This window comes from Delphinus delphis, chromosome 1 (assembly GCF_949987515.2).
Source record: "Delphinus delphis chromosome 1, mDelDel1.2, whole genome shotgun sequence".
Classification (NCBI taxonomy): Eukaryota; Metazoa; Chordata; class Mammalia; order Artiodactyla; family Delphinidae; genus Delphinus; species Delphinus delphis.
The window spans coordinates 151,989,508-152,006,272 of NC_082683.1; the positions used below are offsets into that span (position 1 = coordinate 151,989,508).

Sequence of the window (16,765 nt, forward strand, 5' to 3'; positions counted from 1 at the left end):
CACCAGCTGTGAGCCTTGCCCCTGCATACCGAGTTTCTAGGCCCCTCCACCTGTCTGTCTTAGCCCTGAATGGAGAGCCAAGTTGTCCCAGGAGCTTGAATAAAACCTCTAGTTTGGAAGAGAAGACCAAAGCAAACAACACAGAGAAACCAGAGACACCAAGAAAAAAATTAGTCTGTAATTAATATCCTCAGAGGGAAAAAAAAATTTTTTAAAAAATGCTCAGAGGGCATCAGAGAAAATTTTGCACTCATAAAACAAGTAGTGGGGGCTTCCCTGGTGGCGCAGTGGTTGAGAATCTGCCTGCCAATGCAGGGGACACGGGTTCGTGCCCTGGTCTGGGAAGATCCCACATGCCACGGAGCAGCTAGGCCCGTGTGCCACAACTACTGAGCCTGCGCGTCAGGAGCCTGTGCTCCGCAACAAGAGAGGCAGCGACAGTGAGAGGCCCGCGCACCGCGATGGAGAGTGGCTCCTGCTCGCCACAACTAGAGAAAGTCCTCGCACCGAAACGAAGACCCACACGCCAAAAATAAAAATAAATAAATTAAAAAACAAACAAACAAAAAACCAAGTAGTGGTTGCAATAAACATAGGAATAATCAAAGAATAAGAAAGGGCCTTCAGAGGTTAAAATTACGAGATAATTTTTTTTTTAAGAAATAAAAGAGTTGGAACGTCAAGTTAAAGAAATCTCATAGAAGGTAGAACAACAACAACAAAAAAAGTCAGGAGATAAAATATAAGAAACTTAGAAAACAAACAGAAGTTGCAATATCCTACTAGTATGAGTTCCTGAAGAGAGAAAAAGAGAAAATGGAAGGGAAGAAATGACCAAAGAATTAATGCAGGACGATTTCCCAGAACGGAAGGACACGAATTTCCAGGTTGAGGGCATCCATTAAGTGGATGAAGCACATGAATGGAAGAAGACCCATGCCAGGGGTAAGGAAAGGTGGTGAAACCCACTAGAGATCAAACCACAGAAGAGTCTGGAATCAGAGTTGCACCACACTTGTTAAAATCAGAAGATATTGGAAAAACAACTTCTAATTTCAGAGGGGAAACAAGTTTCAACCTAGCATTCTATTCACACCCAAACTCTAAAGAGTAAGGGTTGAATGGAAACATTTCTAGACCTGCCAGGACTCCAAGTGTTTACTTCTCCTGCACCCTTTCTCAGCAAGTTTCGGAACACATCTTCCACCTAAATACAAGTGTCACCTGAGAAAGAGGAAAACCCCAGAACCTGGACATAGGAAGCCACAGAGGAGAGCAGCAAAGAGATCCCCCAGGAGCACCGAGCCCCCAGAAGAAAATTCCACTGGTGCATTACCTGAGCATCACACCAGGCGGAAGGGGGTGTGGAACAGCTGGGAACAGAAAAACAAGGAGTGGGAAAGGGGCAGGACCAATGATGAACTTAATGAAAAGCAAAAAATTACACAAAGAAATGTCAGTGTAATACACCATGAATGTAAATTTAATTATAATAATCTAAGTACTGGCTTTTGATTTTGCCAAAGTTGGAGGGACGGAGCATAAGAGAGAGAAATCCTTAATTACCACAAAAGAAGAAGAAATAATGAATAAAACTGAAAAATTAAGAAATGGCAGTTTAAGCGTAACCTTTAGGAATATGGACAGCCATCAATAGCAAAATAGCTGAGAGAGTTGAAAGGCGTCGCCTCTGTAGAGCAGGATTGGAGATGCTGGTTATCCTTAAAAGCCTCTGAGTTCTACTGAATTTTAAAACTAGAGTATTTATATATGTCAATCCCAACCTCCCAATTCATCACACCACCACCACATAATACACTAATATGTATAAAATGGATAACTAATAAGAACCTGCTGTATAAAAAAATAAATTAAAAAACATTTTTTAAAAACCCCGAGAGTATTTATTTTTCTGATAAAAAAGGAAAGCGAGAAGAAAGGAAGAAAGGGGTCCATTTTCTAGGAAATGTTCTCAGGATACAACCACTTCCCTATACTTCTGCTGGTGACACTCTAGCGCACAAACCCCTAGCACCCTCGCATCAGAACCACTGCCCCTGCATCACCACCCCCCCACACAGCACAAACACACACATCCTCCACTGAGCTGCCCCACCGTGACCCCTCCTCTGGAAAAGGGACCTTCCAGTTTAAGCTTTGTTTGATAATGAAACAGACCACCAGTGCCATTTGGGGAAAAGCAGTTTATTATGTTTCTAGCTTTCATGCCTCAGGCTATGCTGTCTGGTCCCACTACATTGGGTGCATCTCATTTCAGGAGTACTCCTTTGACCAAGCTCTCCCACCAAGCTCCCCACCCCCTTGCCAATCCTGTCCTCCCCCCAGGTGCTTGTAGCTCCCAAGACCCGGGTGACCTGCCTTCAATTTTCCTGGGCCACCACTTGAGCAGGCCTAAGGTTGGGATCACCCCAACCCTGTGGCTGAATTCCTGTTCCTCCAAGGCCCCCAGAACAACCAGCTAAGGACACTTGGTTCCCTGCATCTCCACCCCGCAGCTCTAAGACGCTCCCGGTCCCAGCCCCAATGCCTTCCAAGTAATTATTCCCTCTGGAGGGTCCACCCACACAAGGCAGCCCTGGTTGGTTATTAAACTCCGTTCCGGGTCTGTTTTTTCCTCTCAAGGCCCCAGCTACTCATCTCTGCAAGCTCAATGCTCCCATCTGATTGAAAAATTCCTCCCAGGAAGCAGCTGGGCCCTCCGGGGTTGGGGAGTTAAGCGTGACACGGGGAGGAATACAGGTGAAGAAAAGACGTGTCCATTTTTATCTTTTTTCCTGCTTTCCCGTTTGCTCTTTATGAACAGAAGCAGTATCGGCCCAGAGATATTTAGCTCCCCAATTCCAAGCCTCAGTGAGTCTGATCTCTTTGCCACCTTCCCCAGGGCAGTGGCCATGGCAAGAACTTTCCACTAAACTAATGCTGGTGGAAATAAATCCATGCTCCTTTCAAAGTAGCAAAAATCAGCCTCTTGGTACCACACAGCCTTCTCTCCCTCCACACTTCACCTCCGTTGGTCCCTCCCAGTCCTGGTCACAATCCCAAGTCTCCTTGGGGTCATTATCCTGGAGCAAAGTGGGATTTGGGGGCATTTTTAGAGAAACCCTGAGCACCACTTGTCTCCTGAGAGATTCCCAGAGCCCCACCACCCCTCTGAATGCCCCTGCCCCCCACTCTGCACACCCAGCATGGGATCTGAAGAGAGAGGAGAGGACGGGACCCAGGCGGGATTTATGCTTCTCCGGACTGGTTCTCACGTCACGGGTCTGCCCCAGGGGAAAGGGCAGGTGCGGCCCAGCCCTTCCCTTTGCCTCCAGCTCTGCTTCCCCGACCTCAGGTGACGCAGCCTGGGGCCTCGACGTGGGATTCTGGGGGGCTTCTGTGAGGAACACTGGACCCCTGGGCTGATGGGGCCTGCGAGATAACCCGGGAAAGGTCCCTACCCACGCGCCTTCCCTCCCACAGCCCAGGGCACCGGCAGGCCCAGGTTCAGAGGGAGATTCTCATGGAGTTCCACCTGCCTTCCAATCATCCTCACCCGACAGGGAAAACGGGGAGTAGCAGGCTGGGCCACCTGGCAGGGAGTCAGGACACACAGAATCCCAAAAATTACTGGAGCGGACTGTCCCAGGGTCGGAGGTGACCGCACGCAGGGCATTCACTCTCACTGGGTGCTGACTGCTCGACAGTTCTTCCTCAGAACAGAACTAAAACCGGATTCTTTCTCCCTGCCACCCTTTAAGGGCCTCAGCTCTGTACAATGAGGCTGTACAAACGGGTCTGACTCCAATTTCTGTGGAAGAACCTTCAAGGGCTTTATGATCCCTGGGGCTTCTCTCTCCCGGTTAAGCTTCTGCAGAGCTGCCCTCCACGAACCTTCACAGCTTGATTTCAGGATCCCTGCTCACTGTGAGTCCAGGCCACAGTCTTGATGGGATGTGATACCCAGTGTCTGGTCTCAGGATCTGAGCCCCACAGGAGTTGAGGGGGTGGGCTGAGAGCAGCGCGTGAGAAGACCATCCTCTGGTCCCTGCAACTCTGGTCTATAGTTTGACAGTTGTGTCTTTCCTGGGGAAGTTATTCACTCTTCTTATTCACACTTGTACCCACTGCTGGCCCCAGGGTCAGTACTCACATGTGCTGCACCCACTGGCAGGAGACAGGGATGTGGGCAGGAAGGGCATTTTTGGTTGGAGAGTACCTGGGGCCACAGAGGGCTTGGCCAGCTGTTGGGACCCCCAGCCCTGCCTTTGCCATAGAAGAGTCCTGAGTACTGACCTGAAATACGGGTAAGGGTCCTGCTGCACTGTGCCGGCATCTAAACTGCAGTGAGGACGGGGCTTTAAAGAGCTCCCTCTCCCCCACAGAAAGCTCTGTGGGCTTGGCAGACCCAACCACAGCCCAGCACCCCTCTCCTTCACATCCCATTGGCTCTGCCGGTCATCTGTGACACACACAGCCCCAGAGAGGAGCCCAGAGTCACAAGGCAAAGCGCTCAGCTTGTCCTTCCCTAAGTTCTCTGAAGCCTCAGCTTCCTGTTTGAGCAGAGGGTCCCCACTTCACAGAGCTGTGCAGAAGCAATGGTGTTCGTTTCTGTCACCTTTGTAACTCCAGCATCTAGAAAAGTGTCTAATATATAAGAAATGCTCAGTGGATACTTGCTAATAAATGAAAGAGCACCGAGACCTACAGGGATGCTTAATAAATATTTATTCAATCTGACAAGAGAGATGTTCCCACTTTGAGGTGTTCTTAAAAGTTCTCCCCTGCCCTCAAATGCTTCCCCCAATGCCAACCACAGGGCCTGAGAATTCTCCAGTGAGAGTTTATACCAAGAAACACCAAATTCTCCCATCACTTGGTAAGGGTGTTATAATTTCAGAGATCCAAATGCATTAATTAGACAACATGTTGGTAACAGAGATTAGCGCCTCTGGTTAAGTTCTTACTGCCCACAGTCGGTGCAGAGAGCAGTGCCCTGAATACACAGGACTGGGATACTAGAGTGTCTACCCAGGAGGGTGCCCTGGGGCCACCCAGCAGCTGCTTCATCTTCCAGATTGGAGAACTGAAGCCCAGAGAGGGGAAGGGGTCCCACGTCACACAGCAAGTTGGTGGTAGAGTCAGAACTAGAAGCCGGGTCCCTGACAGCGATGCCAGGGCTTCTCGCACTGCTCATCACGGTTCACCGGGCGCTCATTTGATGAGTATTAAGCACCACTCTGGGCGAGAGCCAGATGTACACAGAAATAATCCCGAGACAGGACAGTTGAGGTCTGTGCTCTCACAGAAGGCTCGTGTCTGCACTGTGGGAGCCCCCAGCAGAGACAGTCAATTCCAGGCTGAATCCACGCCTGCTTCACGGAGGAGATAGTGATATTGGAAGTGGGCCCTAAGAGTGAGCAGGGAGAAGCCAGGAGAGGACATCCTAAGCTGAATAAATAGCACCCATCCTGGGATTTAGGGGCCAGGTGAGTGTGTGGTGAGCTGCCCTTGACTGCTTGTAAGCTACAAGAGAAAGGGAAGGGGGCAGAGACAGAGCCCAGGAAGGAGTTAAGGCCAAGCAGAAAGAGGAGGAGGGGTTGGAAGAACAGCTGCCCCACCTCGCTGTTTGGCAGAAGCCTCCCCACATCCCCAGGGCTGTCCTTCCCTTCCACCAATACTAGGTCAACTGAGGATGGACACACGTCCCCTGCCCCCAGGTGCCTACTTCCAGAGGAAGGGCTGTGCTGCACTTTCCCGTAAACAGCCACTGCCGACGGAGACGTGGAGGGAAGCAGCATCTGGCTCTGTCAGGGAACGAGCCAGGAGGGGCCACCCATGTTCCAGATGGGAACACTGAGAGGCAGCCTAGGAGAAGCTAGGCAGGGGCACAGCCAAGGTTAACCCAGAAGACAGAGCTACAAAGGCAAGGGGTGAGGGAGACTGGCTGAGGGACTGGAAACCAGGGTTCCATGCTTGTCCCAGCCCTGCCCTTGTCCCCTAGCAGTGTTGTTTCTCATCAGCCTGTCTTCCCTGAGGGGTCACAGGGCCAGGCCGAGACAGGGCTACTGGCGTCACTGGGCACAGCCTTGCTTTCCCACAACCTTCCTTCCTCTGGCCCCCCTGCTCCGCGTCAGAAGCCTGATCACCCTTCACCCACTTAGCTCAGTCCCACGGAGGGATTTATTACTGGCTGCCCTGCCATCTGCCCCACGGTAATAAATTAGGGCAGAGCAGAATCGCAGGCATCCCAAGTGTGGAGCGTACAAAAGGAGAGGGGTCCTTCCGTGGATCCCAGAGAGAGCTGGGACACAGGCAAAGCGTGGACCCACGGGAAGCGTGGACCAGTGGAGCAGAATGCCTCGCTGGGGACTCCTGCTGGTGCTCTGGGGCTCCTGCACCTTCGGTCTCCCCGCAGACACTGGCACCTTCAGACGGTAACTGGGAGAGAGGGTGGCAGGGGAGAAGGGGTCCTCATTTTCCTAACACCTAGGCTTTCAGATATGTGATGTCACCCAGTCCTCACCACCAGCAGGGTAGCAAGGTTTATGGTTCCATTCAGAGAGGTCAGGTGACTCGCCCAATATCACACAGCCCGCAGTGGCACTAGTTAAGCCTGGAAGCAGTATCTTTTGATCCCTGACCAGAGCTTTCACTTCCTGCATAGATCACCGTGCTAGGCAGTGGGGGCACCCAGGGATGACTGAGACATACTCCCTGCCCCTCAGGAGCTCACAGCCTAATTACTAAGAAGGGTGCAGTACAGTTAAGTCTACCAGGGAAGCAGCACAACACAGTGATTAAATGCAAGGCTTCCAGAATTGGGTAGTCTTGGTTTAAATTCTGCTCCACTAGCAGAGCCAACTAGCTCTGGAACCACGGGCAAGACAGTGAACCTCTCCAGGTCTCAGTTTACCATTTTTAAAACACCTATTTTACAGAGCTGCTTTGAAGACTGAATGAGATATTGCATGTAAATCCCTCGGCCTGGTGCAGGCACGCTGTAAAAACCCAGCTGTTATCATACTCCAGGGTGATTATCACAACTGTTAAAAGAAAGGCTTAAGGCAGCCCAAAGGTGGGAGGAGAGAGACTTAACATCCATGTTTGGTGCCAGGCCCTGTGGGAACAAGCAATTCTTCAAGGCTGCAGAAGGGGAGAGGCAGGGGGGTGGGGGGCCTGTGGAGAAAGGGTTTCAGGTTGGGGAGTGCAGATGGGACCAGAAGACCTGAAGGTAAGAGGGCAGGTTTTAATAACAGTAATAGTTGCTAAGTCTGTAAAATGCTGAGGAATTCACAGGATCGTTTCCCGTATCTCATCTCAAATCATCCTCCAAACAACTCAGCAGTCCCATTTTGCAGCTGGGGACACTGAGGCTCCCGGAGGTCACAAGTAAGAGGCTGAGCCTGGGCACGCACTGGGCCTTTTGTTTCCAAAGCTGGTTTCCCCTGCTCCAAGGCTCATGGAGAGTAGCTGCTGGGTTGGGGGCATGGTGTGAGAGAGCGGGGGGCTTCCCAGCAGCAGCGTGTGCCTGAGCACGGCCCCACCCCCAGGATAAAGGCAGGGAAAGGTGGAAACATTCTCCCTTGTTCTCTTCAGAAAGAGAAGAAGAATGGAATTGGGCCAAGGTGAAGAGGGAGTCAGGCTTTTAAAACCTACTTACAGGAATTTTGCTACCTGCCATGTGCAGGGCATGATGCAAGGCTCTTTGAGAGATCCAAACAGCAGACCCCATTCTCAAGGCGTGTCCTTGCCTTTTACATACACAAATGCCTTTTACTTACTGAGCAGTGGGCAGCTTGCTTAATCTGCAAAGTGCTTCTCCGTGGTAGGTACTACCATTCAGTCCATTGTTACAGAGGAGTTAATGGGAGCTCAGGAAAGGCCCAGAGAGGTTAGGTAAATTGCTCAGAATCACGCTGGTAGGAAGAGATTCAAGCATGTCCCCACAACCACTATGCCCTCGGCACCAGGCAGCATGAGGCTGTGCAGTGCTGGCTGTGAGCACCCCGCGAAAACAGAACAGGAGTCCAAGCAAAGGTGAGGCCATTGTGGAGGGAGTTCATGGGGCAAGTTCCCGGGACGGGGATGGGGGTGCACGCTAGGCTTCCAAGGATGAACGTGCTGGGGTGTGGGGAGGGAAGGGGAAGGGGAGAAGGAAGGGACTTCCTAAAAGGAGAAAGGTAAAAGTAAAGGTCCAGAGCTGAGGTTGTTCATAGTAAATAGTGGAAAATGAGCCCTCCTTGGGGTCAAGCCTTCTCTGCCCCTCCATTTTCCCATCTGTAAAATGAGAATAGTAGAATTACCCAGCTCGTGAGATGGCTGAGAATCAAAGAAGATCATAATTGTGAAAATACTTTGTTGAAGAGCAGACTATGTTATGAATTTGACAAGTCATTTCCGTTAAAATATTATATCGACAGGCGTGAAAGCTGCCTTCATGTTTGTGGGCATAATGGGGTACACAGAATACATGGGGTGTGAGCAGGAAAGGATAGTGCCAAGTACAGAATAAGAAAGAGGGATACTCCAGACACTGGGCTGCAACCCTGGGACCCCCCACTAACAGCTCAGGACATCCTCCAGCCTCTGGCACACAGCCTTTGTGTCAGAGCCCAGGGGACCCTATATGGGAAACAGGGCCAATCACGCCGCTTTAAATGTCTGCTGCATTGCTTCTGAGGCACCTCACTCCTTATCATAAAGTGAGGATAACGACAGCCAGCTTGCAGAGTTGTCATGAGGCTTACATGGGTGGGGTGGCGTGCACAGTGTTTGGCACTCACGTGGTGGCAGCTCAGTGTGCTGTGAGTTTCCCAGGTCTAATTCTGCCTCCCAAAGCTGATAGGAAAGTGTCAGGACAAGAAGCCGAGGGACTGGGACTTAGGCTTCAGAAGGCACATCTTTCCAAGGACAGGCTGCACAGGCACTCTGGAGATGCCCACCTCTCCCCCACCGCACCCAGTTCAATCGGTCCACTCCACCCCACGGTCCTGGCTGGGCGCCCGCCCGCAACATCCCACAGCCCCCGCAGGCCACTGAGAGTGTCTGCTGCCACCTGCAGGCCCCATGTGGCACTGCCCCCTCCTGCCCCGCCTTGAGAGGTGCACTCCCAGCCTTCATCTCCTTAGAGGGGAAGTCAGTGCTGTTTCCTCCTCTGTCTCCTGGCCTGCTGGAGCTCCTTGAAGGCAGTGATGATCTTTATATCCTAGTATCCAGCACGGTGCAGGCACAGGGTAGGTGTTCAACCTGTGATTACGGAATGAATGAATGAACAAATGGCCTTGCAGTGATAAGGATCAAAATTAGACAACAGGTGGAGTTAGTTGAGGGTTATTTAATACCAGTGTAGGTGACCATGGAGGTTTGTAAATTCTCCTTTACTGGCCTAAGGGCTCAAGAGTGATTCTTAGGTGCCTGGGCTAAGGTTAGGGGTAGTTGTATCAGAAGCTTCTGGAACTCTACCATTATTATGGGGCAGGACAGAGCCCTTCTACTTTTTCTTACTGCGTCACGGGCCAGGATCTTCCTCAAGAAAATGCCCTCCGTCTGGGAAAGCCTGAAGGAGCGAGGCGTGGACGTGGCCAGGCTGGGTGCTGAGTGGAGCAAGCTCACCAAGACACTCTCCTTTGGCAACCGCACCTCCCCTGTGGTGCTCACCAACTACCTGGATGTGAGTGCCCAGCTCGGTCCCTTGGCCCCCACCACCTGCCCTCTCCTTTTTCTCTCGGGCCCAAGGCTTTCTTTGCCCTTTTTGAGCACCTCACGAAATTCCCATTTCACAGCTGGAAAGCCTGAGGCACAGAGGGCGGGAAGGAGCCCAGAGGCAGGGTCAGGTTTGGAACTCAGGAATCCAGGCTCTGGGCCCCAAGCCCAGGTGTCAGGGGTGGGCAGGAGGGGTGTATGACCTCAGATGCAGGTTTCTGTGACCAGGCTCAGTGCAGCTTGACTACTTACTGCATCAGTGGTTCCTTAAGGCTTGGGGCACCTTCCTGCTTCGTTTGCAGTACTTTTATTTTGCCCTCTTGTCTCATCGAGCCTCCCACTTCCTGGGAAGTCATAAGACAGTGCTAAGCCTCCCACCCCATCCCTGCTGGAAAATGGAAGCCCAGAGAGGCTGCGTGATCTGCCTGATCTGGCCCCAAGTGCCAAGGGGGTATCAGGCAAGACCCCAAGTCCCAAGGCTCCCCAAGCCCCACAAGCCACCTCTTTCGTTTCATCCCTGCAGACCCAGTACTATGGCGAGATAGGCATTGGCACCCCACCACAGACCTTCAAAGTCATCTTCGACACGGGCTCAGCCAACCTCTGGGTGCCCTCCACCAAGTGCAGCCCTCTCTACACGGCCTGTGGTGAGACCCAGGACCTGGGGTGCCTCCTCAAAGCCCCTGCACTGTCATGCTTGGGCAGTCCCACCTCACACCCAGTTAAATCCCTCCTGCTACCACTTGAGCTGCTTCCTCTCTGCCTCTGCTCCCACTGCCCCTGAGAAGAGAGAAGAAGAAAATGTCCCCCATTTTTCTTATATGGCCACCAAGGTAAAAAAAAAAAAAAAAAAAGCAGGCTCCAGGAGCCCCCAGCCCACCCAGAAAGCCATTTCTCACTCCTCCTGAGATTGGGAGAGGACTGAATTCTCAGACCCATCCCAGGCTCCTGGGCTCTGCCGTCCTTACCCTCCGTGAACTTACTGAATGCTTACTGTGACCAGAATCTTCTCCCCACCCTAGTGTTAGCAATTACTTTAAAATACTTCATTTGAGACAAAATTCTCAGAGACATGAGCACATTACAGGGGCCCGAGGTACACAGTCCTTGATTGATGAAACACATTTTCCAAGCCTCCAAGCTCAGGGCCACCCTGTCTCTGCACTCAGGCCTCAACGCATGGGCCATAGCCAGCGCCTGCCCCCGAGCCCCCTTCCTGGGCCTCCCTTGGCCCTGAGCCTATGTCTCCCTGCCAGAGATTCACAGCCTCTACGACTCCTCGGAATCCTCCAGCTATGTGGAGAATGGGACGGAATTCACCATCCACTATGGATCTGGGAAGGTCAAAGGCTTCCTGAGCCAGGACCTGGTGACTGTAAGTGAGGCCATCCCAGGTCATCTGACCTCCTGCCCTTCTTGTCCCTAGACGTCTCCTGCCACCCTAGGGCCTGTGGTTGGGGAAGGTGCAGGCCCGTCCACCTTGGAGCCCGGAGAGCTGAAGAGCACCCTCCTCTGCTACTTCTCTCCAGAGCTGCAAAGCACCTGGGGCAGAGCAGACCTGAGCTCCTGGCTCAACCTGGGTGATCTGTGGAGGCCTTTCCATCTAACGCACTCATAGGGTTTCTCCTGAGCCCCACAGCCTGCAGTCAAGTAACCTGCCTGAGGTCACCCAGCTCTGACTGGGCTCTTAACTAGACCCTAGACTGAAATCCAGAGTCAGAGTCGGGGTCAGGGGTCAGGGGTCTTGTCATCCTTAAAGTCAGCATCACTTTTGGAGTCAGGCTTAGGTTTTAAGGTCATAGTTGAGTTCAGAGTTTGGGATTAATGTCAGTCCTGGTTTTCACTGTCACTAGGCCTGTGTCTGACCCTCCTCCATTTCTGGGTTTCTCCAGCTACTGCTCTGACAGAGTTAGGGGAAGGATACATATGGAACCGAGAGGAAATCAGTGTGAGCCCTTACTCCCTCTTGTCCGTGAAATTAGGGAAGAAGGATCATGAAGGGCAGGCCTGGCTGTGCTGGAGAAATCCTTGGCCCATCTTGTGGGTAGGGGACAAAAAGCCAGTCCTGCCGATGTGAAAGCTGGGCCCTGGGGAGCTCCTGGCATCTTTTCTTCTACTACTATTGCTTGGCAATACCACCTTCTCCGCCTCTGCCCCTTCCAGTACCTCTGGACTCTGCCGCCTACATGTTTATTAGGAGAGGTGATATGCATGTAGTGTTGATGAAATGGTCTTACCCCAGATTGTCACACCCTGGGGCCTGTGTGTGCCTGGGGGCCCCAGTGTGGAAGCCTAGACCAGACCCTGGCCAGGGTACAGGCTGTGGGCTTGGTCTCCTCTGGTCCTTCCTCCGACAGGTGGGCGGAATCACAGTCACACAGACGTTTGGAGAGGTCACGGAGCTGCCCCTGATCCCTTTCATGCTGGCCAAGTTTGATGGTGTTCTGGGCATGGGCTTCCCTGCACAGGCCATTGGGGGGGTCACCCCCGTCTTTGACCACATCCTCTCCCAAAGGGTGCTGAAGGAGGACGTCTTCTCTGTCTACTACAGCAGGTAGGCCTGGACTCCAGGGGCAGAGGCCGGGAGAGGGAAGAAGGCAGGAGAGCTGGGAGAGTAGGAAGGGAGTTCTGGGCCAGGATTTTGATGTATTCAGGACCAGGTGGTATTCAATCCATATCTAGAGCTATACTATCCGATATGGAAGCCGATGCTTAAATTAAAATTAATTAAAATTAGGCATTCCAATCCTTAGCCACACTACATATTTCAAGTACTCAGCGGCCACAGCGACTAGCGGCTACCACTTTGGATAGTACAGGTGTAGCACATTTCTGTCTTTGTGGAAAGTTTTTTTACTTTCTGTTCAGTTCAGCACTGCTCTAGAACAAGAGGAGAATGCAGAGTGGGGAGTAAGGCATTGCCGTGACTGGCGGACCTCCCTGTAAGGGCCCTGGCTTCTCTCACATAGACAGCTGACTTCATTCATTCATTAATCCCTTCATTTATCTGCTCATTCACTGATTCAACAAATATTGGGTGCTGATATGACAAGCATTGTGCGAGGCTCTGGGGATACAGCCATGAACACAGTGTACAAGACAGAGTCCCTGCCCTCACAGAGCTTACAGTCCGGCAGGGAAGACAAGAAACATTACAAAGTGATGGGCAACAACAGGGGACATGAGGCTGAAACTCCACGCTTTCAACTCTAGGCTGAGCTTATGTGCAGCTCAGCCAATCTTGGGGAAGCTGCTATCAGCTGTTGAGCAGAAATGTGATCTGCTCTCAGCTGTTCTGTATGAGCTGGAGACAAGAGATCAGGAGGGTGAGAACAGGAGGCCAGTAGCAGCGAGGACAGAGGGGAGGGTCCGTGTCCAGAGAAATCACAGAGATGAAATGAAAAGGAGTGTCTGGTTTGATGAGAGAAAGGGAGGGATTGAGAAAAGGCCACCAATTGGCTGTGAGGGGCAGTCTTGGGAAGAGGCGTTTTAGAGGCCAGGCAAGGGCAGATGGCAAGCAGTGAAGAGGTGGATGTGTGTCAGGAAGGCAAAGGCAGATGTAGGCTGCCCTGAGAAATTCGTCAGGGGAGGGAATGCCAGGTGGGGTGCAGACAGAGCTGCACAGAGAAGCAGGGAAAAGAAGGGTGGGTGTTTTTAAATGCTGGAGGATGCCTGAGTGTGCTTGCAGGTGGAGGAAGAAGCCAGTGGAAAGTGACAGGTTGAAAATGTGGGAAAAAGGAGGAGGTAACTGAGGGTATACGAGCCTGGAGGCCATGGAAGGGAGTAGGATCCCAGCAAACAGGAAGAAGGCGGGCCTTGTTGAGGAGAGGGCCTGCCTCTTCCTTTACACTGGATGAGAAGGAGGCAACATCCAGAGAGATCTTGAAGTTTGGGGAGAGAGGCAGCGGGAAATTGTGCTAGCACATATGCATATGTACTGGATTTATAAAAATGCAATTAATTGCACGTGCACCAATAACGTGCAACCTACACGCTGTGCACCCGTGTGCATGCACACTTGCCGTCTACTATGAATGCTGGAAAATCCTCTCTCTCTCTCTCTTTGTCTCTCTATCTCTGTCTCTGTCTCTCTCTCACACACACACACACACATAGAGGAAACCAGCCCTAAGGTAGGCCCTGAGCTTTGGGAGGCATCATGCCACCTGGAGGAGAGGAAAGCAAGGGGCACCAGCTTCAGATTGGGCACCAGGAGCCCTGGCTCCAGTGCCCCACTCAGGCAAGTGACTTCACCTCCTGGTGACTCCATTGCCTGTAGGGTAAAAAGAGTGCGTAATACCCACCCTGCCAAACAACAGGCTGGCGGGGCTCACCTGAAACAAAGTCTTCCTCTCTGCTGTGTCTCTTTCTCTGCAGAAATTCCAAGTAAGGAGGCGGAAACCCCCCACTTGGCCCTGACCCTCCAGAGCACCTGGCCCAGAATCACACCTGCCACCTGCCCCAAACTCACCTCAGCAGACCCAGGCTGCACTGGAGGCCCAAGCTCTCTGCTCCACCTTCCCGCTCTCCTCATGTCCTTGCCCACCCCCACCCGACAGCTCCCAGAGGCCCATCCCATGTCCCGTGCACCTGCGCAGCACACAGCTCCCCAAACCCAAGTGAGGGTGGGGCTGATTTGTGTCTTGTTTGCAGTCTACTCACTGTCCGCGTGCCTGCTCCTTCTCTGTGACCTCTCTGGGGGTGCTTTATTGGGCGCAGCCGGACCATCCTGGAACCGCCTCTGACTGGGCTTGGGAAGGGGCAAGAAAGGTGGAGAAGCGGCATGTTCTGCAGCTCCTTAGCCTTGCCGTCCGCCCCGCCTTCCTCTGCCCCACCCTGCACCTGTGCCCAACTTCCCTTGTTCCTGGGGTTACTGAGTCTCGAGGTTGTGGGTCTCCAAGAGCCTCTGATCTTCCCTTTAGGAATTCCCACTTGCTGGGGGGAGAGATCGTGCTGGGAGGCAGCGACCCCCAGTATTACCAAGAGAATTTCCACTACGTGAGCGTCAGCAAGACTGGCTCCTGGCAGATCAGAATGAAAGGGTCAGGAATCCTCAACCCTCCTCACTCTCTAAAAATGCTGCTGCTGCCGTGGGTGCGGTCTGGAAGGGGCAGGGTTACCATCCTGCCCTCTCTCCTAATGCAGCCGCTTCTTAAGGTCTGGCCAACACTTGCTCTCTGCCTGCTTTGTCCGGGGATGGGGAACACTGAGATATATGGTTCAGAGGGGAGGGGGCCTACTGGGAGGAAGCGGAGGGTCACTAAGCCACACGCCGAGGGAGGGGGCAGCACCTCTCTTCTTCCAGCTCACGCATTACCCCTCCTTCACTGAATCACTGGACCACCAGCACTCCCTCCCATCATCTGCCCTCACTCGGGAAAGCCATGCAGCCTGGTGGTGCCCCATCAGCCTGCTGTCCATCTGTCTGTCTGACTGTGTGGCCTTCCCCAGGGTGTCTGTGAGGTCGACCACTTTGCTCTGTGAGGAGGGCTGCATGGTAGTGGTGGATACCGGTGCGTCTTACATTTCGGGTCCCACCAGCTCCTTAAGGCTGCTCATGGAGACCCTGGGGGCCAAGGAGCTGAGCACAGATGAAGTAAGGAGCTGGCGGGGAGGGCGCTAGGGGTGGGGGGAGCACCACCTGGTCCAGGCCCCCAAATGACCCTAGGAAACGTTCGGTCCCAAACGAGACCATTTCAGGCCTTCCTCTCCTGCCTCTCACATTCTTCCCATGTGTGGCTTGGTCCTTGGTCCCTGGGAGAGGGGATTGGGGACTTGGGGACTGTGCCCAGCCCTCTCCAGGAGAAGGGCCGGGCCACAAGCACAGGGCTGTGTCTGCTGGGGGACCTCCCACACTCAAAGGGGCTCCCTTGACCCTCCCCACCACCAGTATGTCGTGAACTGTAACCAAGTGCCCACACTCCCTGACATCTCCTTCCACCTCGGAGGCAGAGCCTACACGCTCACCAGCGCGGACTATGTATTACAGGTGAGACTCTAGTCTGCCCCTCGGCAACAGGGAGGAAGGGTGGGCAGGGGCCCTCAAAAACAGACAAGTCATTATGCACAGATTACCTGCTAGACCAGTTGTTCTCAAACTGGGCTGCACATTAGGGTCACCTGGGAGCTTTTAAAAATCCCAGTAATAAGCCACATCCCATACCTATTGATACCTCTGGGGGTGGCACCTGGGCATCAATGTTTTCAAAACTCCCCAGGTGATTCCAACTTGTAGCCAAATTTGAGGATCGCTGTGCTCACCTCCTGATCTCCATTCTCATCCAACGCCCCCAGTAACGTTATGCTCCTATACTCTTACCTGCTTTTTATGTTCAGTGGGTTTAGAGATGTTAAATACCTTGTCTAGGACCAGAAGCTCTGCCAGACCATAAGCTCCTGAAGGCAGTGCTGTGCCTGACGCACCGTTAGCAGCATCCAGCTTAGTGCCTGCGTCTCGGAGGGCTGCGATCCATGATGGTTCAAAGGGCCAGCATGTGACGGAGGCCCGGTGTGGATGGAGGACGGGTGGGGGGATGCTGCTGAGGATGGCTGCTGGAGTCAGGCAACGTGGTTATCAGCTGGGCAGTGTGGAAACCCTCTTGCTTCCTGCCAGGACCCCTACAATAGTGATGATCTGTGTACACTGGCCCTCCACGGTCTGGACGTCCCACCGCCCACGGGGCCAGTCTGGGTCCTGGGTGCCAGTTTCATCCGCAAGTTCTACACGGAGTTCGATCGGCGTAACAATCGCATTGGCTTTGCCCTGGCCCGCTGAGGCCCTCTGCTGCCCTGCAGGTCCTGCCCTCAGCTCTAGCCCAGGGCTAGAGCACTCTGGGGGACTCTCCAACCCCTCCCTGTGCTTGTGCCCTCACTCAGGGGCATGGAGCACCTCCTGGATGTGCGCCCTGCCCCCAGCACCAGCTCTTCCCTACTTTGAGGACAAACAGAATAAAGACTTCATGTTCACAACCCCACTGTACCTGGGTTCACTAGGGTTTGAAACAGAGGGAAGCACGACCAAGAGATCATGTGCAGACAGGAACGTGACAGAATGGCAAAC

At 52.9% G+C, this 16,765-nt stretch overlaps 1 protein-coding gene across 1 annotated transcript; it reads left to right on the plus strand.

Moving 5' to 3' along the window:
* The first annotated feature begins 6,345 nt into the window (after window positions 1–6,345).
* On the plus strand, window positions 6,346–16,501 carry REN (renin). Its single transcript, XM_059996266.1, has 10 exons — window positions 6,346–6,437; window positions 9,523–9,673; window positions 10,229–10,352; window positions 10,962–11,080; window positions 12,063–12,259; window positions 14,083–14,091; window positions 14,628–14,747; window positions 15,157–15,301; window positions 15,596–15,694; window positions 16,319–16,501. The coding sequence occupies exons 1-10, from the start codon at window positions 6,358–6,360 to the stop codon at window positions 16,478–16,480; spliced, it is 1,206 nt and encodes a 401-aa protein (XP_059852249.1). The 5' UTR covers window positions 6,346–6,357; the 3' UTR covers window positions 16,481–16,501.
* The last annotated feature ends 264 nt before the right edge of the window (window positions 16,502–16,765 follow it).

What these genes read in the sequence shown, in the direction of transcription:
- REN (XM_059996266.1), top strand. Translation starts at nt 6,358, where the DNA reads ATGCCTCGCTGGGGACTCCTGCTGGTGCTCTGGGGCTCCTGCACCTTC. An exon ending in TGCTCACCAACTACCTGGAT is followed by an intron (nt 9,674 to 10,228) that starts GTGAGTGCCCAG and finishes TCATCCCTGCAG; the next exon opens with ACCCAGTACTATGGCGAGAT. An exon ending in TGAGCCAGGACCTGGTGACT is followed by an intron (nt 11,081 to 12,062) that starts GTAAGTGAGGCC and finishes TTCCTCCGACAG; the next exon opens with GTGGGCGGAATCACAGTCAC.